This window comes from Nicotiana tabacum, chromosome 24, assembly GCF_000715075.1.
Source record: "Nicotiana tabacum cultivar K326 chromosome 24, ASM71507v2, whole genome shotgun sequence".
In the NCBI taxonomy this organism is placed as follows: Eukaryota; Viridiplantae; Streptophyta; class Magnoliopsida; order Solanales; family Solanaceae; genus Nicotiana; species Nicotiana tabacum.
The window spans coordinates 109,440,195-109,464,702 of NC_134103.1; the positions used below are offsets into that span (position 1 = coordinate 109,440,195).

The 24,508-nt window shown below is 37.7% G+C and overlaps 1 protein-coding gene and 1 pseudogene across 3 annotated transcripts; one reads left to right on the plus strand and one right to left on the minus strand.

Annotated features, from left to right (window-relative positions):
- The first annotated feature begins 410 nt into the window (after nt 1–410).
- Nucleotides 411–4,663, plus strand: LOC107784904 (uncharacterized). 3 transcript variants are annotated; one of them, XM_075248013.1, is made up of 6 exons: nt 411–594; nt 1,851–2,001; nt 2,105–2,160; nt 2,292–2,351; nt 2,430–2,665; nt 3,692–4,663. In XM_075248013.1, exons 3-6 carry the CDS (start codon nt 2,124–2,126, stop codon nt 3,890–3,892), a joined length of 534 nt encoding a protein of 177 aa, XP_075104114.1. In that variant the 5' UTR covers nt 411–594; nt 1,851–2,001; nt 2,105–2,123; the 3' UTR covers nt 3,893–4,663. The 3 variants fall into 3 exon arrangements, with proteins under 3 accessions (XP_075104114.1, XP_075104115.1, XP_016461584.1); XM_075248014.1 differs by having other exon boundaries at nt 1,851–1,990; XM_016606098.2 differs by lacking the exon at nt 1,851–2,001 and having other exon boundaries at nt 412–594.
- Nucleotides 4,664–10,850: 6,187 nt separating this feature from the next.
- On the minus strand, nt 10,851–14,326 carry LOC107784903 (indole-3-acetic acid-amido synthetase GH3.6-like; annotated as a pseudogene).
- Between the last annotated feature and the right edge of the window lie 10,182 nt (nt 14,327–24,508).

A 24,508-nucleotide genomic window follows, 5' to 3' on the forward strand; every position in this document is an offset into this window, starting at 1 on the left:
GAGGGTGGTAGGTCGAGGGCTTGGGGCCAGAGCAGCGATGACGATGTTGGAGGGTGGGGTTGGCAAGAAGGAAGTGGGCATGAGAGTGTGTGTTTTGGGGGGGGGGGTGGGGAGTTAGAAAGCACGAGGTCGAGGTGGAGATGGGAGTAGGGGGAGAAAGGTTGAGAAAGAGTTTTAAAAAATATTTTTCTTATTTTTGGTAACACAATCAATCAAATATGAGAAAATTAAAAAATATAATTCAAAAAATTTAAGCACAAAGTATCAACATTCAAACTATTTTAACAATAATTTATCATTAACTTTTATTTTCCACCCCCTAACAATTTGAATTATGATGTTCAAGTAAAAATGGGGACATTTTTCCGGTAGTCCACTTGAAAAGGACCGGATATGGGCCCTGAATCTTCCACGTATTATAGAGGATATTCATTTCTACATAAATCGACCCTTCGAATTCGAATTACTCCCACGTCGCCATTTCTTGCTTTAGTTAGTTACAACTACTACACTTACAAAATGCTTCTTCCTCAAACCCTAGATTGCTTTCATTATCTGCTTCAAGAAAACAGAGGAATTTCAAGAGCTCTTTTGGTACATTTAGCTTTCTTTGGAAGCTAAAGTTTCTAAATTGTCTTTCCGTTACCGTATTGTGCATGTACTACTTAAGTGTTAATTTTTCCATTTTATTCTTAACATCCTTCTAATTTTTGAAAAGAGATGACGTTTTTGCATTTGAATTTTCATTGTCTTCTATTAATGCTTTCGAGCCTTCAAAAGCATAAGAATTCTTAAGAATTTTTGTGTGTGTTTTAGTGTTTACCATTTCAAAAATCTGCATGTATAAGAGTACTGTTGATCATGTGTAAGAGTACTGTTGATTCTGATCATGAATCTTTTTTCTTTTTCTTTTTTTCCAATTCCTGGGTTGTAGTTTTGTTTCGTTAATTCTGTGACTATTATAGTTAGAACGCTAACTCCCGATGTAGTTCCCCTGATCTGATAGTAGTAGGTAATTTACACAAGAAAAAGAGAACCTGTTTCTAGTTTTTAAATGAGGTTTTTGAGCGGTTGTGGATATGAGGCTTCAGATGTTGGAGATTAGAATTAGATACAACTCCACAATAATTTAGGGACCTCATAATTCAATTGTACTAAGGAAGTACAGAAGTCAGAATTCAATAGAATTAAGTGCAGATGTCATAGTCTTCGGAGCGGATCCAGAATTTAAACTCTGTGCGTTCAACCATTAATGTCTTGAGCGTTGAACCGATTATATTTTTAAAGTTACGGGTTCATATCCATTATGTATTACAATTTTAATGAATTTTTGCACATAAATTTATGCTCCGCGTCGAAAATACTGGGTTCAAATGAACCCGGTAGCAAAGGGCTGGATCCGCCCCTGATTGTCTCTATAATACATGGAAGTCAGCTTAGAAGTTCAATGGAACAAATTAAGAGTAGAAGCTCAAGTCAACTTAATTAAGTGCATATGTTGTTCTCTCTAGAACACAATGGTGATAATGTTTTAAGCTAATACGGGAAAGATTCTGCTTGATATGTAGATTTATGAATTGAATTGTATGACTCCAGATGATAAAAAGATGGAAGTGGTACTCAGTGAGCAAAACTAAAAAAAAAGAAAACAATCTTTTTAACATTAAAACACCTTGCCATACCTTATTTAGTTTTTACTTCTCATCAGAGGCCATTGATTTTTCAATGGGAATGTGCAGTTTTGTATGTTGATTTTGGTGATTTAACTTTTGAAGTGTGATGGTGTTGCAGTCATCAGCTTATGACATGTACTAAAATTTGAACCATACTGTTTTACTTGTATTCTCTAGTGAGTTGCTCTAGTGGTGAGCACCCTCGACTTCCAACCAAGAGGTTGTGGATTCGAGTCACCCCAAGAGCAAGGTGGAGAGTTCTTGGAGGGAGGGAGCTGATGGTCTATCGGAAATAGCCTCTCTACCCCAGGGTAGGGGTAAGATCTGCGTACGCACTACCCTCCCCAGACCCTGGGTTGTTGTTGTTGTACTGTTTTACTTGTATTCTCTTAAGCCAGTAAATTAATCATTTGTTTTTGTCTATGCATCAGGGTGGAATTTCTTAAGGAGATGGATTCATCTATTTGGAGTCCACCTGAAAATCAAGGTTTGATATTCTATTATCCTAATTGGATTTCATGATTATTATTTTTTTTTGGGTAGAAGAACTGCTGAAATGGATGGACAAATCCCTCTAGTTTAATGTCCTGACTTATTTAGTCTTTAATTCTGTCACAGATGAGAGCTGTTATCCAGCAAACTGTTGGCAGTATAACTTGTATTTCGATCCATGGCTTGGTAAGGTCATAAAATTCTCATATATAGCTCTTTTATTATTCTTTTTATTTGACATACCTCATCTATTTTAATTCACAGACGTGATCGAGCAAGATGCTTTAAATGAGATATCTTGTCTGCAAGTATTAAAGATACTAATTACGAAAGCTTATTCAGAAATTGCTGAACTTGAAGATGAAATACTGATGCTCCAGAGCCAACTGGTTTGTGCTTGTGCTGATAAGGGATCGTATGATATGTGCTTTGCTGTATTACATAAAAAGATTGATAACCTGGAAAGTTTGCTAAGGGCCTTAAAGAATGAGAATGAACAGGTTTGCAATATCACATGTTCTTATTTGTTGACTTTAGTCTGTACATGCTCTTTAGGTAGTACAAAATATTTGGTGCTTACTTATAAGTTATATCCACAGTGCTTGTGGCATCGGAACACTGTATGTCATATGTTACATATGGAACTTATGCTCAAATTACAAATGCCTATAATGTCTTCAACATGGCAAGTTCTTGAAGTCAAAAGAAAATACTATCATTTTTGTTGCAATTAGTGAATGATGAAGTTGTTGTACAATGGTGTTAGAAGTTCAAACCTGCCTGAAGAAGGTCTTACCAAAATGGAAGCAATAGACAATCACACAAAGGATATGAATACTGTAGAATTCAAGGATGGTTGCACTGTTCAGGCCTATAACACAGTCTTGGCATCTCTGCTTCAAGTGAGGAATCACCAATGAGAAAACCAAACTTTTAGAGTGTCTAAAAGTTCTTAACAATTAGAGTTCAGATTCCCAGAGGATTAGAAACAAAATGTCAATCAATCAACTACATCCCAATCCCAGTTACTCCATGTGTACCATGTTATGTGATGTATTTTGACTCAATACAGAGTTTAAGAAAGGCAAAGACTTTTGAAACTTGTGGTCTTAAACATGCCATTTAGCCATAACATTTGTGTGGTTATTAAAAGTTTCTCATTGAGGTAAAGTGAAGTTTGGTAGAACTATTTCCAAATATAGAAATGTATCATTTATTTTGAAATGGACTAATAAGGGAACAATGTCACATGTATTAGAACGGAGGGAGTAGTTGGGATCGAACTTATGAATCCCAGTTCAGATGTCGCTCATCATCCTTCTCGGTATTTAGAACAAAAGAGTTTGAATTTTTATATGATAAACTTTTCTCCTAAATTTAGCGGTTCAGATTTTTAGATTGCTAATATTCCTTAATGTTGCAGTTCTCAATTAAAGTCGAAGCACGAATAAACTACTTTAAGATGATGTCTTTAGTTGCTTATTTGAGACCTTTCAATCAGAAAAGGTGAAAAAGTTCTTTGACAGCCTGCAGAAACAACTCTGGAGAACAGACATGCTTCAGAACAAGAAGCCAAAGAGTATAGCAGCAAACGAACACACAAAGGAGTCAAGGCTGTTCAGATTCATGATAAGAAAACATCAAAGCAGTTTGTAAAGATAAACATGGCCAGCATTAAGTCTATATCTGGAATAAAGGGGCAAGAAGTTGTGTGTACTGAAAACTGATTGTATTATAGATGACTCATTGCCAAATCTGCTGAAATCTAAAAGGAATGACAGAAGCAAGTCACTAAAAAAGCTAAAGAGGGGAGGTGATGGTTATGGGGACAATACCATCAAGAAAACTCAACTGGCTGGAGCCAAAAGAGCTGCTGGTTTTGCAGATATTAGTGCAACTTCTCAGTTCCACTGGAGAAAGAGGAGTAAATTCAGTGGACCAGACATCCAAGAGAATAAAGATCAGAGAAATGTTCAGAATAGGTTGGTAAAATCACATGGAAGAACAAGTCACGAGCCTCCGGTCATTCACAGCTCTAGCTCCTATGATGACTCTAATGCTGATAATGTTAAAATTGTTTCTCCCATGTCATCTATTAGACCATCACCTTGGATTGAAGATATCTATAATATGACAGTGGTTCAACTCAGGGACATGGCAAATCAACTAAAAATATATGGGGTGTCTAAGACTCGGAAGGCAGATTTGCAGGAATTGCTTCGCTCTGAGCTGCAAGCTAAAGTTAGGTCATTATAGCAATCTCTCTATCTTCTTTTCATTTGCAGTGTTATGTGAAACATACATTGGAATGCTTACAATTTTTTTTTTTTTTTTTTTGGTAAAGGAAAAGAGGAAAAAAATAGGCTCTACATGTTAAAGGGTGAACTAGCAAATGATGTTCATACCATCAACTGTACAGACAAACAAAGCTTGCTTACGTAGAAACGTGTGAAAGAATTTAGCAAATCCTTGATTGATTCTAAGAATCAGTTATCTTATTTTGTTCTTCAGGTTGCAACTTACAAGTCTTTCTCTTATAGTATTTCCTTGGTAATCGGGATTCGGGAATCTTTCCTTTTAAAGCTTTTAAAAATTTGCCAGTTCAGTCTTTTAACACTTCTGCAGTAGGTTTCTCTAAAGAGTTACTGTTAATATAAGTTTTGTACTACTACTTGGTACAGGGTTGTTTCTCACTACCCATGACTTGTAAACTTATGCAATATGCCATGAGACTGGAAATTAGGCCTAGTGCTGGCAAAATTTGATTTTTCCTTATCGCCAGTCCAACCCGCCAACATTACACGTCTTTTCCCCCCCCTGAAAATTACACGGATTGTGTGAGTGATTCTTTTTGATTGGATAAAATATGGGTTAAGCCCATTTAACCCGCACTAAAAGTGTCTACCAAACCCTCCTTTCTTTTTAACTTCTTCTCATATATGTCTGCGCTAAACTCCTCAACACAATAAAACCATTGTAGAAATAACAAGTTCCGTATTTTATTTGTGACAAATACTCCATACCATGTTCATGAAAGACTTAACTAGGATGATTTTGATAACTAAAACAATCCACAAATGGTTGTCTTTTTTTTTTGGATAGTGAATGAAGCGACCAGCAGGGAAATCTTGACATTTAAATTGTGTTGTCCCATTTCTTGTAGCCAGGAACCCATTTTGGACACATGGGACTGAAGTAACTGGACACGACCCTAGAGTTCAATAGCTCAACAAGGGGTGCATATTTCACACAAATGGGTGTCTTATATTGATTCATGGAAGCACCTAAGCTAATGCAGTAGTCCATGAGCTTGTCAAAAGTTCCAATTGCGACGACCCTGATTTCCAAAGGTCCGATGGATTTGTTAGAAGCCCGGCCCTCGCGGTAGAAGTAGTTTAGAGATTCTTCAATTGTGAGGCAACAATCTTCAGACTGAAGGACGTATTGGAGTAGAGCCATTAACACTCAGCTCCCAGAATATATAGGCCGTATAATTTATTTGTCAGCGTTTTGGATATGTATAGGCTTTCCAACCTTGTCCAAATGCCACGTGCGGTGTCTCCATCAATGATGTTATTTACCATATCACTTGATAAGTGCAACTTGATTGCAATAGCAGCCATTTCATCCAAGTCAGCCCAATCCTCAACTTTCATGGTATCAAGCTTTTTGGCACATCTAGTACCTTGTGTAATCCTTGTTGAATGAGCAAATCCCTCATTCTTCTTTGCCATGTTGAGAAACCGTTATCTCCGTTGAATTTTGATACCTCGTACTTTACTCCGGATATTTTTTTTCACCGAATATAGTACTACCAATAGTGAATAGTACTTCTGTGAGCGAGCAGAACTTGTGCTCTGATACCGGTTGTTAGGAATAAACTCTCTCAAAAATAATATTCACTGTAATAAAAGCGGAATAATAACGTAGCACCGAGATACGGTAATTAACAAGAATGAAAGAGTGACAACGACACCAAGATTTTTACGTGGAAAACCTTTTTGAATAAGGGAAAAAACCATGACCCCGAGATGAGCAACTGATATCACTATAGCAAGAAATTTTTACACTTTGTAGGTCCGAGTAAAATACTCCAAAAACCACTATAACACTCAAAAGAAATAACCCTCTTTTGATATTCCCACCTCACTACAATATCGCTCACTCTCTATTTTTCTCACAGACTATTTCTTATACCCTGTATGTGAAACTTCACTCTTTCTTTCTAACTCTCAGATATATTTTTCCTCTGAGATTGGTGTATAAAATGAGAGTTGAAGCTCTCCTTATACAGAGGGAATGACTGCCCCAATTAACAAATCGGAAGATTAGATCTCACTTTAAAACTTGCACTATGCAATTTGTAGTGCAGATTGGTTGCCAACTCTGAAACTTGCTCTTGCCATCATTAGATTCCATTTCTTTTCTTTTTTCTATTAATGGGTATGGACCCCATAAATCTCCCCTCCCCCAGACCCATTCACCTGAAGGAGGTAACATTAGACTTCTAGCTTGAGTGCATGCCGACAAGTTCTTTGCACAATTCGAACTTGTCTCTTGGTACCACCTTGGTCAGCATATCTGCGGGATTCTCACTTGTAGAAATCTTCAAGACTTTTAGAGATTCATTCTCTACCATTTCTCGAATCCAGTGATATCTCACGTCGATGTGTTTGGTCCTTGCATGGTACATGGAGTTCTTGCTAAGGTCTATTGCACTTTGACTGTCACAATAGACAACATACTCCTTCTGATGCAATCCAAGCTATTGAAGGAACCGTTTGAACCATATCATCTCTTTGCCAGCTTCAATAGCGGTAATATACTCCGCTTCAGTTGTAGAGAGTGTGGCACACTTTTACAACTTTGACTGCCATGATAATATAGCTCCCCCTGAAAATGTAAACAAATATCCAATAGTGGATTTTCTGTTATCAATGTCATATGCCATATCAACATCTGTATAGCCTTTCAAGATTGGATCAGAACCTCCAAAGCACAAACAATCTCCTATGGTACCTCTCAGGTACCTGAGTATCCACTTGACTGCTTCCCAGTCTTCTTTTCCAGGATTTTCAAGAAATCTGCTAACAACACCAACTGTGTGAGTAATATCAGGTCTAGTGCATACTATTGAATACATCAAAATTCCGACGACATAGGAATAAGGAACTTTGGTCATGCTTCCCTTTTCCTCCATTGTTGTAGGACACATCTTCTTGCTTAACTTCAGATAACTAGCAATAGGTGTGCTGACTGGATTAGCATTCTTCATGTTGAAGCGTTCCAGTACGCGTTCAATGTACTTCTCCTAAGACAGCCACAACTTTCTGCTTGTTCTCTCTCTAACTATCTTCATACCTAGAATTTGTTGTGTTGGGCTCAAGTCCTTCATATCAAATGACTTGGACAAATCTCCCTTCAACTTTGCGATCAGCCCCTTATTTTTTCCTACAATTAACGTGTCATCCACATACAACAACAAAATAATAAAGTTGTTGTTAGAAAATCTTTTGAAGTATACACATAGATCAGAATATGTCTTTGTGTAAGTTTGACTTTTCATGAATGAGTCAAACTTCTTGTACCACTGCCTTGGTATTTGCTTCAAGCCATAAAGACTCTTATTCAGTTTGCACACCATGTGTTTCCTTTCAGCTACTTCAAATCCTTCTGGCTGCTCCATATAGATCTCCTCTTCCAAATCTCCGTGAAGAAATGCAGTTTTCATGTCCAACTGCTCCACTTCAAGATCTAAGCTAGCTGTTAAGCTCATGATTGTTCGAATAGAAGTCATTTTGACAACAAGTGAGAAACTTTCGTCAAAATTAATACCTTTCTTCTGCTCGAAGTCTTTTACCACCAATCGAGCTTTGTATCTGATCAGTTTTCCATTTCCATCTTTCTTGAGTTTAAAGACCCATTTGCATTTGGGTGGTCTTTTACCCTTTGGAAGTTCAACTAGATTGTATATGCCATTTTTCTGTAGAGATTCCATCTCTTCTTGTATGGCTTTCATCCACTGGTTCTTTTATGGATGGGACAACACCTCCGTAAGACTTTCTGGCTCCCCTTCATCACTGATGAGGACATACTCTGTGGAAGGGTACCTACATGACTCTACCCTTGGCCTCTCTGATCTCCTCATAGGTTGAGGTTGTTCTTCTTCCTTAGTGGGGTGCTCCACTTGCTCGACACCATCATCAAGTTGCTCCTCCTGCTCAATAACTTCATCAGGTTGCCTCCCCTGCTCGGCAACCTCATCGGTCGAACTTTCTGCACTTGTGAGATAGTTAGAAGAAGAAGGAATGGTAACAAGGTTAGGGATTATACCATTCTTTGTCTTCTATAATTGATCACCTACAGCTCCAACTTCACTTTCTTGAAAGATTATATATTTGCTTCTAATGACCTTCTTCTTTGTAGGATCCCACAATCTGTACCCGAACGCTTCATCTCTATATTCGATGAATATGGACAGAACATATTTATCATCCAGCTTTGTTCTCTGCTCCTTTGGTACATGTGCAAAAGCTCTGCAACCGAACATCTTTAGATGTGAGTATGACACTTCATTGTTGGTCCAAACTCTCTCTGGGATGTCAAACTCCAATGTAACTGATGGACTCCTATTGATTAGGTAACAGGCTGTCTGAACTGCTTCACCCCAGAATGACTTTGGCAGTTTAGCCATTCTGAGCATGCTTCTCACCTTCTCAACAAGGGTGCAGTTCATCCTCTCGGCTATGCCATTGTGATGTGGGGTTCCAAGAACTGTCTTTTCATGTCTGATCCCATGACTTGAACAGTACTCTTCAAATTATCTTGAAGTGTACTCACCTCCATTGTCACTTCGGAGACGCTTTAGCTTTTGGCCTGTCTCCTTTTTCACCAGAGAATGAAACTCCTAGAAAACTTGAAACACTTGATCTTTGATTTTCAAAATATAAACCCATAATTTTCGTGAAGCATCATCAATAAAAGTAACAAAATATTTGTTAGCGCCCATCGATTCAATTTTCATTGGACCACAAATATCAGAATATACCAAATCAAGTATATTCAATTTTCTTTCAGACGATGTCTGAAATAAGACTCTATGCTGCTTACCAAATAAACAATAGTCACAAAGTTTTACCATTATACCTTTGGCATAAGAAATGAGTGATTTCTTGGCAAGAATCTGCAATCCCTTCTCGTTCAAATGACCCATTCTTTTGTGCCACAAATCTGCAAAAATCTCATCTTGTGCCACGTTTAATTCACCTTGGCATATTTTTGTATTTGTCCAGTACAACGTGCCACGAGCAACTCCCTTCGCAATTACCAGTGATCCCCTGGTGAGTCTCCACTTTTGATTTGCAAAATAGTTATCGTATCCATCTCGGTCTAAAGCAATTCCTGAGATCAAGTTCATCTGCAAATCAGGTACATGCGGCACGTCCTTTAGAACCAATGTGCATCCAACATTTGTCTTGATACAAATGTCATCAATCCCCGCAATCTTTGAGTAACTTTTGTTACCCATTCTCACAGTGCCGAAATCACCTGCTACATATCTGCAAAAAAGATCTCTTACCGGTGTGGCATGGTAAGATGTTGTATCAACCACCCATTCCGACTCTGGACCTGACAAGTGCATGCATTCCTCTTGCTCATTTATAAAGAGGACAACATTATCATTATTTTGCACCATGGAGGTTGTGTTGTCGTCATTCTTCTGGACACTGCTTTCACCTTTGCCCTTACTTAGATTTGGGCAATCTCTTTTGAAGTGACCTGGTCGATCACAATTGTAGCAATTTCTAGCTCTTGATTTGGATTGGTTCTTAGACTTCCCACGAGGTCCGGATCTACCATAGTTGCTCGAACTCTTTTGATAACTCCTGCCTCTATCTTATGTGATGAGAGTCTATCCTTAATTTTCAGGCTTCTTTCTCATCTTCTTATTGAGTAGAAGAGCCGATGTGACGTCTTTCAACTCAATGATAATCTTACCGTGCAGGATGGTTGTTGCCAAATTATCAAACAAAGATACCAACGAGTTCAATAGCAAGATGGCTTTATCTTCTTCCTCGATTTTCATATCGAGGTTTGCGAGTAGTGTGATTAGTCCGTTAAACACATTTAAATGTGACAAAAAATTAGTACCATCACCCATGTGTAGGGCGTATAGCTGCTTCTTCAGGTATAATTTATTTGTCAGCGTTTTGGACATGTATATGCTTTCCAACCTTGTCCAAATGCCACATGCGATATCTTCATCAATGATGTTATTTACCACATCATTTGATAAGTGCAACCTGATTGCACTAGCAGCCCTTTCATCCAAGTCAGCCCAATCATCAACTTTTATAGTAGTAGGCCTTTTGGCATTACCATCTAGTTCCTTGTGTAATCCTTGTTGAATAAGAAGATCCCTCATCATTCTTTGCCATGTTGAGAAACCGTTATCTCAGTTGAATTTTACTACCTCGTACTTTACTCCGGACATGGTTTTTCACCAAGTATAGTACTACCGACAGTGAATAGTACTTTTGTGAACGAGCAGAACCTGTGCTCTGATACCAGTTGTTGGGAATAAACTCCCTCAAAAATAATATTCACTGTAATAAAAGCGGAATAATAACGTAACACCGAGAAACGGTAATTAACAAGAATAAAAGAGTGACAACGACACCAAGATTTTTATGTGGAAAACCCTTTTGAATAACGAAAAAAACCACGGCCCCGAGATGAGCAACTGATATCACTATAACAAGGAATTTTTACACTTTGTAGGTCCTAGTAAAATACTCCAAAGACCACTAAAACACTCAAAAGAAATAATCATCTTTTGATATTCTCACCCCACTACAATATCGCTCACTCTTTATTTTTCTCACAGACTATTTTCTTATACTCTATTGGTGAAACCTCACTCTTTCTTTCTAAATCTCAGATATATTTTTCCACTGAGATTGGTGTATAAAATAAGAGCTGAAGCTCTCCTTATATAGAGGGAATGACTGCCCCAATTAACCAATCGGAAGATTGGATCTCACTTTACAACTTGCACTATGTAATTTACCGTGCAAATTGGTTGCCAACTCTAAAACTTGCTCTTGCCATCATTAGATTCCCTTTATTTTTTTCTATTAATGGGTGTGGACCCCATCATTGAGGCGCGTTGTTCTTGTATCCAGCAACCCGAAGCACATCATCAACTCTGTATCTATAGAGTCCTGAAATGGCACAAGTTCAAGCAAAGCTAAGCATTGGCAGACAACATGTTTGACAGATAAATGGGGAAAAAAAAATGCGTCAAAAGCTTTTTATTTGGAATTTGAAAATACCAGAATATGTGGTAACGACAAGCTCATACTCCTGACCAATCTTGACATCAACCAAATCAACCAATTGTTGTTGTTCTTTCTCATTAAGCGACTTGGGCATAGAGATAGAATCAATGACTCCACTTTTTCCGTGATATGGTAAGAACTCAAAATAGCACATGGTGGGTATAAGGGCGTAAGAGACTTCACTGGGCTTACAGAAAGGGTTCAAGTTGATTCTAAAGTGACATTCCGAGGAAGCATATAGAGTACTGATAAGAGGGATGCTATTACTGTAATAATAAAGTATCGGTATATATTGTGACATGGATCCAGTCACAATAGCATCCACATACTTTGTATTAGGCCATAGCCTAGTGATAATCCCTTATCATGAATCTTTGCTGCATTCAGCCTCAATGAAATCAGCTAATTTTTTTGCCATCTTTGAGGATTTCTATCATTTCCTTTCTCACTGAAGGATCAGTTGTTTGGGTGATAATGATTCCGGTGCGGATATCATTACAAAGTAGAGACCAGTGCTTCTCCAGGAATCGCATGGCACAAATGAAGGTGGTTGCAAAAATAAGCCAACCTGAAAAACTTGTTGGTTTTGGCAGAGGCCACAAAGCATTTGCGAGTACATGCTTTGGTAAGAGTCTGAGCACAAAATGGTTGCAGTTGGACAAATGTAGTTATCTTGGTGGTGATGAAGATGATTGTACTTAAAATAAGGACTCTTGTAAATACTAGTTGAAAGAAAGCGAGCTATTAATCCTCCTGGGGTCTTGTCTTCAGCGGTTATGAACATGAAATATATTCCTTTACCCTTTCCAAAATCTGGAGCCACTTAGCTCAACACAGACATCACAAGTTTGTGAAGCTGTAATCTCCTCCCAAGCTCTCCATCTGTTGATGTTATCAATTTGCTCTCCCCTCTAGACGTGCCAGAACTGCATGTGGTACACCAAAACTTGCCCTTTAGCATAAATTGATTAAGAAGAGAGCAACATGCATGTATTGTTGAATACATATAAATAACTACTAAATAAAGTGTGTTTTCTCTAACAAATTAAGATTTTCCGATGTGATGGTCACATACTTCAATAAATTTTTACTTTCTATCAAAAAAAGAAGGATTGGAGGAGAACTTTGTAAATAGTTCAGAGATGGTTTTTGTCACGCCCCGATTTTAGGTATACACATGTGACATGCATCCAATGCCGTTAACTAGCATCGAGCGAACCACGTAAATAGTTCAGAGATGGTTTTTGTCACGCCCCGATTTTAGGTATACACATATGACATGCATCCAATGCCGTTAACTAGCATCGAGCGAACCACTATGACTATATAATCCTTTCATGAACTAAAAATACGATAATTCAATGAAACATTTAAATTCTTTTTTATAATAAAAAATGATAATGAAGTTATTTTTTTGTATATAACTAGACCTCCTACAATATATGCCATGGAACCTCTAATAATATACATAAGAATAGGCAACTATAAGATAGCTTTCATGATGAAGAAGGTAAAACTCACCATAAGTAATGAAGTAGGAGTGGTAGCAACCTAATTCGCCTCGCCACCACCAAGGCAAAGCTATTTGTAATGTCACACAATTCCCACCAAAGAAAAAGAGGGCTGAGTATAATATAAATAATTGTACCCCGTAATTAACATTGACTCCTTCCGATAAGGTTGGAACGATACTTTAGGGATACATAAAGTATGATAAGTATGAGATTTCATAAAATTACTTGTGAAAAGCAATGAGCAAAAGCATTTTCATGTAATATTTAACAGAATATTAGATCATTTTTATCAGCTATACACCTTTTAATAAATTGTAAGCATTTTTTTGTCATTTCGATAATCTGAAAATCTTTCGATCGGGACGGAAATCAATGTTTGAATCTGTATGTTGACCATCCCCCGGTCAACCTGGGCGTCTCACCCGAAGGATATTGACGATAGTGACCATCGCCTGGTCACGAGGCCGCGTCACCCATTGGTATTGGATTTTGGCGATAGTGCTAGCACGATAAGGTGTCTCTCTGGACAATATATAGTACACATAAGCTAGAATAACTATAAACGGTAATCAGTGTTTGAATCTGTATGTTGACCATCCCCCGATCAACCTGGGCATCTCACCCGAAGGATATTGACGATAGTAGCCATCACTTCATCACGAGGCTGCATCACCCATTGCTATGAGATTTTGCAATAGTGCTAGCACGGTAAGGTGTCTCTCTAGACAATATATGGTACGCATCATCGATAATAACTATGGTCCTTCCAAATACATTTTTCTTTAAACTGTATAACCCGTAGGTCCTATGAACATTTTTTGATAATTGGCTATTAAGGCCAATACCTCAGTTCTATACTTTGAAATCGATAAAGTTCTTTTGAAGTTGTTAAAATCATCAAACAATCATGTTTTTATTAATTTCTTACTATTCATCTTCTTCATCCTTAATCTCTTCAATGTCAAGAACAGTCATTTTCAAGATTACTTCAATAACTCATTCATTCCACAAATATTACCCATAAGTATCCTTAAAAAAAAATTATTTAATCACTATAAAGGAAGCTTGAGTAGTAGAATTACCTCTTTGGCTCAAACCCTAGAAATCCCAATCTTGAAATGTTCATAAAATTTTGGAAGAAATTTATAGCAAGAGCTAGACGATCTACGATTCTTGTAGTTGTTGCCACTTTGGCTTGCAAGAATTTTCAGCTTCCAAGTTTCCTTAAAGACATCCATTTCTCGCTGAAATGGAGAAGCAAAGCAACTATTGTTGCTGCGTTTTCTTGAGTAACGAAAGGCAACAAAATGGGACAAAACTAATGCTTGGTATTTTTCTTTTCCTTTAATAAAGCTAAGCCTTTTGTGGGTCCCACTTATTAAATATCTTTACATGTATGCCATATTTTAAGTATTAGATTTGGCTACTAATTAAGAAGAGATAATAGTGTATTGAATCCCCAAAAGTTGTCTAAGTAAAATTTGTTTTAGTTTTCCAAATTAAATTTAGCACTTTTCCAAGCAATAACTTGTTCATCCTACCATATTTCAATTAATTTATTAACTTTATGAAACTTCATAAATACTTTGAAAAATTTCTCAAACGCTTCATCAGAATCATAATTAGCCCATATTAAATGTTAATTAATATACGGGACTTTACATTCTCTCCCGCTGGTAAACATTCATCCTCGAATGTCGGCTTATAGTCTCTCAGTAAACTTAAGAGAGGTTCTAGTCCATTTGCCAACTCTCCTTTCAACTTCAAGATCCAAAATTTGACTGTCCAAATTCTTAAAAAATTTGGCATAGTTCCCTTTGTATATAGGACTATCAAAAGAAAAATTGAACCGGCTCAAATACATCGTAACAACTGTATCACACCCAAATATGACATCCAACGCAATATATCATCAATATACATGATCACAAATGCCAAAATGGACTTCTTTGCTATTCACGATAACGATACACATGAATTACTATACAAACATGAACTTTCCATAATGATGAACACATGAAACATTTGCTTTACTGACTTCGAAATACATGCACTATAAAATTCACATGAGGAGAATATTCTACACTTTTTTTTAATAACTTATGGAGTCTGACGTATATGTACTAGAAACACTTTCAACTACGAACTTGATGTAATTTTTATCTCATACATAACTTTCAGGACTATAAATTATAAAAAAATATGCGAGCTTTAGAATAAAAGAACTTCAATTTCCACATAACTTTATTCCTTCCATGCGACCCCCTCTTAAGGACTTTAACTGGAACTATTTTTTTTGTTCTCAACCGTTGAACTTGTCGATCATGAATAGAAATTAACACTAAGTGACTGAATATATTTCTAAAGACAAGGCCAACATGTAGCTTCCTTTAACCTCGAGTTCAACTTGCTTTTCTTTCCCAAAAGTTGTGACGCCTTTTATTGATGATACTTTCATAAAATCAAGGTGTATGAGGTTAACTCACGATATAATACCCCAAATGACTTTCGATAACTTTACCAATTTCAAGCCTTCTTGTTATTGATCTTACTTTCTCCAAGGCTTTATGAACAAAGACTAAGCCCGGTACCTGTTACTGATTGTAATTTCTTGAGGCAAATGTTTTATTATGGTTTGTATTGCCTATTGCAGAGTAAGTTCAAAATTTGACTACCTCTTGATTTCCTTCCAATATATTTTGCACTGAATATATGTGTATGGTAACATTTTTGAAACGCTTTGGTATCTAGCTTTATCTGTGTGTGGGGGGCATCCTTTGATTCGACTACATTATCTGGCACACTAAAATTTCAACTGGTGAATACTTGAACACATTACTCATGCATTTCACTTAATCTGGGACCTTTACTTTTCATGTTCGAGGAATTTTCTTTCCTACCTTGTCACTTCAGTAGAGCATGCGCTTTTCTATCCCAACCATTGGATAACTTACCATTTGAGACTTGCCATATTAAATTTCGCATCTTCTATCAAGTAATAGGAGACTAAGAAATATTGGAAGTATTTCCCAACCTTTTAGCACACTTTCTTATAACTTCAATCATCCCTTATTGTGTATCTTATCTCAATTTTCTTATTTTTCACTTGAGTATCGAATCTTCACGTTGACATGAATTCGTACTTGCTTCGATGTTAGTAAGAGTGGAATCTTCACATAATTCTTTTCCATCATGTTGTTGAGTCATTTGTCTATGTGAATGTCAATAGGTTATCAAAACCCAAGGGTAATGTCTCCCTATAATATCTTCATATCAATTTTCATTCCAATCTATCCGCCCTGCCCACTAATGGTTTTATCTTTGATTTGATAGTAACGCTATTTTTCCTTACCTTAAGAAAAAAGCATGTGATTCCAACACGAGACTTTAGGACACCATGTCCCTCCTAACATAGAAGTTGTTGATAATACTCATTTTTATCATTTCTTTAACAAGTAAGATTCTCTTAACTAAAGCAATACCTTATTGTGATTTCACTTAGCCAATCATTTTCCTCAATTTGGAGTGAGTAAATTCCCGAGCCCCCTATCGAGTGGAAAACAACTTTACCAAGTTTTAACTTTATAGATGAACTTCTGATTGCCCATGCTTTACATATTACTTTTGTCAATGCACACCACTATCTTTCTCGATTTATAACTCCACTTCATTGCTATTCTTTCATGAAACATAACTTATGTTACACTTTTAAGTAACTTCGAGTAGCAAGTAAGATCATCATGCTCGTTAAAGCCCTCTTGGTCTCGTTCACCTTGGAACATTACTTCCCATCTCAACTGCTACATGTTACTTTTTGTCGTTTATTATCTTTTCTCATCTCAACTGGTCGTTCCACACTGATTATGCCTTACCAATATTATCGTTACGACTTTCAAATGTTGAGTTATTTAGCTCACACTCTGATCATACTTTAACAAGTGAGACTTCTTGAGTATATATATATTACTTGAATTCTTGATCCCGTTATACACATTAATTTATGGCAGTGCAATAACCATGCATTGGGTAACCAACTTTCATAAGATCAAGGACTTTCATGTCATGTGCATTTTTCTTTAAGCATTTGAGGATGCATGTTTTATCAAAATCATGTTGCTTGTCCATAAGCCCCTTGTAGGATTTTCTATATCCATGGGTTTCATAAATCATCATAGTGTATACATTCTTTAAGTATAAAATAATAGTTTAAAAAAAAAAGAAGATCTTCTAAAACATAACTTTGTGATCGTAGACCTTTTTGCAATAATCATACCTTTTCTGTGATCTTCCTCAATGGATAATGCTTTCTATATCTTGCCCTTTCGAGCCCATATCATTGTCACAATGTGCCCCTTTTTACTATGGCAAATACAATATAACATTAATGTGTAAGCATAATATATATCATTATGCATAAACTTAAGTGAAAAATAAATGAAACCTAATTTAATTTGTCAAATATATGATTATTTACATGATCGCTTTCGATAGTACCTATTTGCTTGATTTGGACGTACTTGAGCTTCCAGCGCAACATTATTTATTATTAAATTGCTTTTAACCTTTACATTCCAGATCGTATCACTATTGTTTCAAAGTGCTTGGGCCTTGGGCCACATATACCATATTTCACAGCTTGTTAGAAGTATAAATTTTAGCTCCATAAGACTTGTGATTTCTATAATGTTGGAATCAAATCATTCTGAGTTGAAAGAACTTCACCTGGCACACCTAAGTGTATTTTGGAGAGTATTCTTGGTGTCTTTTATTTATCACAAATTCTAGTGCCAAAACAATACTAACTTGATTTGTGGAAGCTTAACATTGACCTTCCGTATCAATTTGCCTCCCTGGGCAATCCATATTACCTTTGCAATCTTAGAAGCTGTGTTTCGTGCATCCCATGCCTTCGTAACTCTTTCACTTACCCTTTTATTTTTCCGATTGGTGCTCATATGTACCATTAGTTGTTGAACTATTCATATGGCCTTAGCCATTAAGGAAGCGTTCTAGTCTCCTACATGTATCTTTAACATGTGGCATGCTTTAAGTGTCGCAAACGTGCCTCTCTTACCAGTAGTCCAGTACAATACATCTCATCTCATACATATCACCACTAGTTCTTGCAAAATGGCTACCATTGTGGCTTGTCATGTTGGGGTCTTATCCAGTCTTTACTGAATCTGAGAAGTGTACATGTCTTTTTCGATATATCTTTTATGTCCACCAAGAAAACCAACTCTCAATTTTACTTAGCACCATTGTGTTGTTTCTCACCGAAGCCATAAGATATAAGTTGTGACCTTAACTGGTTCGTGTTACTTTGACCAATTGGTCATCGTTCAACCTCAAATCATATTCATCAAAACTCTATATACCAGCCTCCTCACTCAACTCTTGGCTATTCAATACTCCTTGTCTATATCTCGTTAATGGTGGTCCTCGACCAGACATTCTATGTGCCAATAAAAACTTCAATATAGTTTGGGAACTTAATCTTTTGATGTATCCTTACCCACTTTGTTAGCAATGTTCCTTTCATGATGTAATGACCCGGCCGGTCGTTTCGAGTAATACAATCCCGTTCCCCCATTTACTGCTTATCCTGTGTCAAATTATAATTATGCGACTTGTCGGAGAGGTTTCAGAATGAATTTGGAACACTTAGTTCCAAGACTTAAAGCTTAAGCGGAAATAGTTGGCCGGATTTTGACTTATGGGAAAACGACCCCGGAATAGAGTTTTGATGATTCCAATAGCTCTGTATGGTGATTTTGGACTTAGGACCGTGTCCGGAATGTTATTTGGAAGCCCGTACCTAAATTAGGCTTGCTAAAATAGAAATTTAAGTTTGAAAATTTGACCGGGGAGTTGACTTTTTGATATCGGAGTCAGAATCCAGTTCTGAAAATTTTCATAGCTCCGTTATGTAATCTATGACTTGTGTGCAAAATTTGAGGTCAATTGGAATTGAATTGATAGGTTTCGGCATCGAATATAGAAGTTGAAATTCATTAGTTTCGTTAAGCTGAATTGGGGTGTGATTTGTGATTTTAGCGTTGTTTGGTGTGATTTAAGGTTTCGACTAAGTTTGTATGATATTTTAAGTCTTATTGGTGTATTTGGTCGAGGTCCTCGGGGCCTTGGGTGAGTTTCGGATGGTTAACTGATCGAAATTTGGACTTAAACAACTGCTGAAATTTTCTGATGCATGTATCTGGTTTCCTTCATCACGTTCGCGAGGGGAATCTCACGTTCGCGAAGAGAAAATTTGGATTGGCCCATTTTGTGTTACGCGTTCGTGAAGGGTCGAGGGGCAAAGTTACGTGTCCGTGACCGAGGGCACGCGTTCGCGAAAGGTCGAGGGGCAAAGTTACGCGTCCGCAACCGAGGGCACGCGTTCGTGAAGGGTCGAGGGGGAAAGCTACGCGTTCGCGATCGAGACCTCACGTTCGCGGAAGGGAAAGCCGGACTGGAAAAATTTGGTCTTCACGTTCGCGAGACCGGGCTCGCGTTCGCGAAGGAGGAAATCCGGGAAGCATAATATTTTGCTTCGCGAACGCGAGGAAGCTTCTGCGTTCGCGAAGAAGACACGCCTGGACAGAAACTTTAAGTTCTGCAAATGGTAGACAAATTGGAGGTCGGGAAGAGGCGATTTTCAATGAAAACAATGGGGTAAGTGTTCTTAACTCAATATTGGTTAAATTACGAGAAACCATGGTTGTTTTTAAGTTTTAATTGGTGAATTAAGTTAAAAAATTTATAAAACACTCTTGGTTTAAATTGAAGATTTGAGGGTCGATTTAGAATTGGGTAAAATTTATATGGTTGGACTCGTGGTTGAATTGGCGTTCATATTTTGTAATTTTTGTCGGGTTCCGAGACGTGCGATGTTTGGGTGCAATTTTAGATTTTGTTGGAAAAATTAATATTTTCATATGGAATCAATTCTTAGAATTAGTATTCACTGAATCTAATTATTTGTGACTAGATTTGAGGCATTTGGAGACCAATTCGCGAGGCAAAGCCATAGCAGAATAAAGAATTACACGGTTTGAGGTAAGTAAGAGTTCTAAATTTGGTCCTGAGGGTATAGAACCGCGGATTTTGTGTTATGTGATCGGTTTTGAGGTGACGCGCTAGGTGACGGGCGTGTGGGCGTGTACCGTAGAAATTGTGACTTGGTCAAATTCCATAGAACTGTGTAGTTGAATAATCTGTGGTTATCTGTACATTCTCCATGTAGTTTAGAAATTGAACCACAAATCATGTTTAGATTATGTACTGACACTGTAGGGACCCACAAAGGTCGTGTACATGTTGAATTATCTGCTAAATTATTGTGTTGTACTCAGTCACAATTTACTTATTTATTTTATCTCAGTCTCTATTGTTCATTATTGATGCATCATATCATTATTTTTTGGGCTGATTATCATGATTATTGAGAGCCCGAGAGACTGGAGAGATTTATGACTGAATGAAGACGAGGGCCTAATTGTGAGATATTATACTATAGCACGTGAGTCGTCCGTGCAACACTTGAGTTATCCGTGTGGATCCAGATATTGATACTATAGCACGTGAGTTTTCCGTGCAGCACGTGAGTTGTCCGTGCGGATCCATATATTATACTATAGCACATGAGTTGTTCGTGCAACACGTGAGTTGTTAGTGTGGATTATAGCGCTTGGGATGAAGGCGCCCCTTCGGAGTCTGTGCACACCCCCAGTGAGCGTAGGTACCTATTGAGTGCGAGTGTTGAGTGCTGAGAATGGCTGAGTGACTGTGGTCCCGAGAGGATACATTTAATTTCATTATTGTTGCACTTCAACTGTATTATACCACTGTTTTGAAAAATTTCTGAGAGGTATTATCTTATGTTTCAGTTGAACCTGACATTAAATTACTGCTTTGGTATTAAATGTTGAACTTGAAAGCATGCCTACCTTGTTATGTTGGAAATTACTGTAATTGGACTCAACTGTGAAGCTTGTCACTACTTTCAGTTCTTTATTTAGTATTGTTACTTGCTGAGTTGGTTGTACTCATACTACACCTTGCACCTCGTGTGCAGATCCAGGTGCTTCCAGATACAACGGTTGTTAGATCTCAGAGTGTTATTAGTTGGAGACTATCAAGGTAGTTTCTTGGCGTCCGCTGACCTTGACTCTCTTCCTTTCTGTTATTGTATTGTTCTACATTTTTAGACAGTGATTTTATCAGTTAGACTTTGTTATCATTTAGATAATCATGTATTCAGTGACATCGAGTTTTGGGAGTGTATTTATATCTGTATGTGTGAGATTTTTCTACTGTATTTAAATATTATGTTTTGAAACTTAAGAGAAATTGTGGTTTATTGAGGTTGTCGGTTTTTCTAGTATTGAGATAGGCGCCATCACGACAGGTTAGGATTTTGGGTTGTGACAAGTTGGTATCAGAGCCTAGGTTACATAGGTCACACGAGTCATGAGCAAGGCTAGTAGAGTCTTGCGGATCGATACAAAGATGTGTGTACTTATCTTCAAGAGGCTACAGGGTTGTTAGGAGCACTTCCCTTCTTGACTTCCTCATCGTGCAGTTTGATTCTATTGAGGCTTGTGCCTTTATTTCCTTCCTACTCAATCTTATGCAACGCGAAACGCTTGTTATTAATTGGGTGTCGAGGAGTTGTAGTAGTATTGAAAACATGGTGCAGGATGTTTTTCCCTGCGTGTTAGGGTAGGCTATTATCGTTGCCTTGCAGAAGGATGTTCTTTTTTTCCAGCTCAGTGTCTGTATTTTCTATGATTTCGAGACCGTGCATGGGTTGCTACGATGGCTATGCGTTGTTATCGCACAATGTTGGTGTAATGGTAAGGTGATCGTTATGTGTTGAGGCGGTGAATGGCTCGAAGAGAGGATTTCTCAGTGCATGATTAAGGGGTTCAGCAATTAATTCCATCGGAGGAAAGGCAATTGGACTATAGATGTCCAAGTTTGGTTGTTAAAGTAACAAGACTTGATATTTGCGAGCATGGTGGAATTTTCATTGTGATGTGATGTCGTCGTCCTTGTTTGAACGCATTATGGTCCGCCGGTGTTACGGTCTTCTTGGATTTTGCCTTCGGGGCAGGGTGTTGTGAAATGGTGCCTGAGGGGCGGTTGCCAGAGATAGTTGTGTGCAACTGTTCAGAATCGAATTGGTATCTCTAATGTTGATGGCTCGAGAAAGATGATCTTCGAAGAGGCTTAGAGTCGGTAACATTTTTATTGGTTTAGGTGCTACAGAGATGCGTTTTGATTTGATGCAACAGTTGGGTAGCAAAGTATGATGGAATACATGACGGGAAGTGTTTTGCGGTGGTTGAAGTACTAACAAGTCAAGTAGGAGAAGTAGAGGTTGAGAAGTTGCTTAAAGGAGATGGTTTAACCAAAGTAAGAGTGGCAGATTAGCATATGGATTCTGTGGTAGGGTAGTCGCACGCCTTGAGAAAGTATATAACGGTTTGGGAATCATGATGGAATGTGATTTGGCCTATAGACTTTATTTGGAATGATGGTTATTGTACGAAGAAAGATTGAATATGGCAAAAAGGAGTTCTTTTGAAATGAAGAGGGATGTGAGGATCTGATTATCGTTTCAAGTGCAATATGACTTGAGTTCGGAAGGTATTGTTGAACTTTCAGTTGATGTCAATAGGGAAAGTGCAGACTTATACAGATATTGGGCGAGCATGGGCTTAGGAGAATTTACTGATTACGTGGTTGTTGTACCCAGTGCATCGTCGTTGGAAGATGTCGGTAAGGAATTCCACATGTGGGTTATCTCCGGTGAGCAGTTAGCGGTGGCATAATATTGATGAAGCTTATGCGAGGAATAGTACTTGCTACCCGGTAAGAGGTCGAGTGCGTGACTGTGGCTGGTGATTCAGAATGTCCATGAAAAGCTTAACAAAAGACTTTGAGAAGTTAACGGTGCGAGATCATGGTAATTGAGAAGGATAAATCCTTGCGGGTTCTAAGTTTATATAATTGTAGCTTAAAGCTAAGTGGGGGAGCCTGCTATTGACAATTTGATTTCATGGTTATGTGCTAAATTTTAGTTTTGGTCTGAGATATACTTATGGATCAGTTATGACTTGCAGAGATGGAGATCGAGGATGACTCGAGTAAGGAAATTCCTGAATATGGGTTATATGGAACTTTATAAATATATGAAAAACATGGAATGATTAAATTGTTATTTTGAAGAACATAGTGCGCACGAAGTATGAATTTGATTGGTGGTGTTAAGGTAGGGTTACTTCTTTGGGGGTTGTTGTGCTAATGGGGCTTGTGCCTTTCGGCCTGTTTGGCCGGTGTAATTTAGATTTGAGCAAAGTGGGTAACTCCCGAAAAAGCTCTAATGGGTTCAAGAATTATATATAGCAACTGAGAATATTTTCGGACTTGTATATGGATAAAATCTGAGATTTGCATTTGAAGGTGTCGAGACTTGCGGTAATTTTGTATGACTATGAATTCTACATTTCAGTATAAGAAAGGAAAGTGGAATAATTTTAAATTCATATAAGGTATTTTCAGAGTGAGTGTTACGGTTGTGGTATTTATGGGGTAATTATGATGTGGTGAGACTTTACAGAAATTTTGGTGGCAATATTCTTGGGTTTGGTGACCTGCGTGGCTTGGTCGAGTTAGAGGGAATTAGTTCTGATAGCTTGGTTATGTGCAAATGGATTTCAAAGTGTTCTTAATTGTTTCTACCATGGGTTGAACCGGATATTTTCTACTGGTGTAGGGAACGTGTTGTGTATTATGAATTCCTCCTTGAAGGAAGCAAGATGAAGGTTACTAAATGACTGGGTATGTAATTTATTGGTTACCCAAAGTTGATAATGATATTCTCGTGCTTGTCACATGATGGAATGATAGATGTGGTGTGTAGCGCGGGATTAAGATTTACGTGTACAAGGTGGCAGTTCATTCATGGAAGGAAGGTCACGAATTCTGGGCAGAATGGTCAGTTCCACATATTTAGATGAATGTTCTAACTGCACGGTAATCCCTGAGAAGGGATCGCATTTTAAAAGGCGCATTGCGTTTTGACTTACAGATTTTCATCAGTATTGTGATACTCACCTGGTTGATAGACTGTTGATATTTAAATTATTTCTATGTGGCACGGAAGAATTATGAAAGTACTCCTGGTCGGATGATCGTGCATGAAATGTGTGTTAGCCATTCGAGTGCTGGAGTTGGGATCAGCTACGGTGATTCATGTATTTTATGAAATTAGAGACTGAGAGTTCTCAGAAGCATATTATTTCAGGATTGCATCCTGTTTGAGGTGAATGCTTTATTTAAACTCAGTGGGGGCACTAGTTGCGTTAATTATTTGTGATAGCTACGCGCTAGGAGTGCACATATATGTGAGGTTTAGGCCATGTACAAGTGATGTTAATGTGAGATCTAGAAAAGCTGGTTATCATTATTAGATTCGTGT